This window comes from Pteropus alecto, unplaced genomic scaffold (assembly GCF_000325575.1).
Source record: "Pteropus alecto unplaced genomic scaffold, ASM32557v1 C17911014, whole genome shotgun sequence".
NCBI classification, from domain to species: domain Eukaryota; kingdom Metazoa; phylum Chordata; class Mammalia; order Chiroptera; family Pteropodidae; genus Pteropus; species Pteropus alecto.
This window is the reverse complement of record NW_006488456.1, coordinates 1-742: the sequence shown is the minus strand read 5'-3', so window position 1 is coordinate 742 and position 742 is coordinate 1. Positions and strand designations below refer to the sequence as shown.

At 59.7% G+C, this 742-nt stretch overlaps 1 protein-coding gene across 1 annotated transcript; it reads left to right on the top strand.

The window, feature by feature from the left end:
* Positions 1-263: 263 nt before the first annotated feature.
* LOC112473500 (hepatoma-derived growth factor-related protein 2-like) lies at positions 264-708 on the top strand (the record flags this gene model as incomplete). Its single annotated transcript, XM_025041866.1, has 2 exons — positions 264-424; positions 518-708. Coding segments are annotated over exons 1-2 (308 nt in total), but the record flags the coding sequence as incomplete, so codon positions are not given.
* Between the last annotated feature and the right edge of the window lie 34 nt (positions 709-742).

Below are 742 nucleotides of genomic sequence, written 5' to 3'. Positions count from 1 at the left end.
CACTCCCCTCCCCTCCCCCAGCCCCTGGCCCCACCGTCTACTTCCTGTCTCTATAGATCTGACTCCCCTAAGGATCTCCTATAAGTTGGATCACATAGTATTTGTCCCTTTGTGACTCACTCATTTCACTCACTCATTTCATCTCAGGGTTCAAGATCTCTGGTTTTTGTCAGATTCTAAAAGGGTCACTACTGCCCCCACAAAGGTTCCTGAAGCTCGGCTCCGGGCTGAGAGGGGTCAGAGGGCAGACGGCTCTGCCAGGTGCATGGGCCTCGGGTGCTGATCGGTTCGGGCTGCTCCCCTGCAGATGTCAGCCTCCAAACGAGCCCGGAAGGCTTCCAGCGACCTCGACCAGGCCAGCATGTCCCCGTCCGAAGAGGAGAACTCGGAAAGCTCGTCCGAGTCAGAGAAGACCAGCGACCAGGTGAGCAGGTGGTCGGCTCCTCGGGTGGATGCACGGGTGGGGGCCGAGCAGCGGGCGGCCGGGGGATCCTGCTCATTCCCTTCTCTCCACCAGGACTTCACCCCTGAGAAGAAAGCCGTGGTCCGGGCTCCACGGCGTGGCCCCTTGGCAGGACGGAAGAAAAAGGTAGAGGTGTTTTGGTTTTCTGTTCTCCGTGCCCGCCTGGGAGACACTCCTAGAGCGTCTCTCCAAGGTCACCAGCCACTGTCCGTGGTTAGAGTCTGGTCCCTTTTGGAGGAGGATGGGTCATGGGCTACGAGGAGACCCCAGGGGACTGCC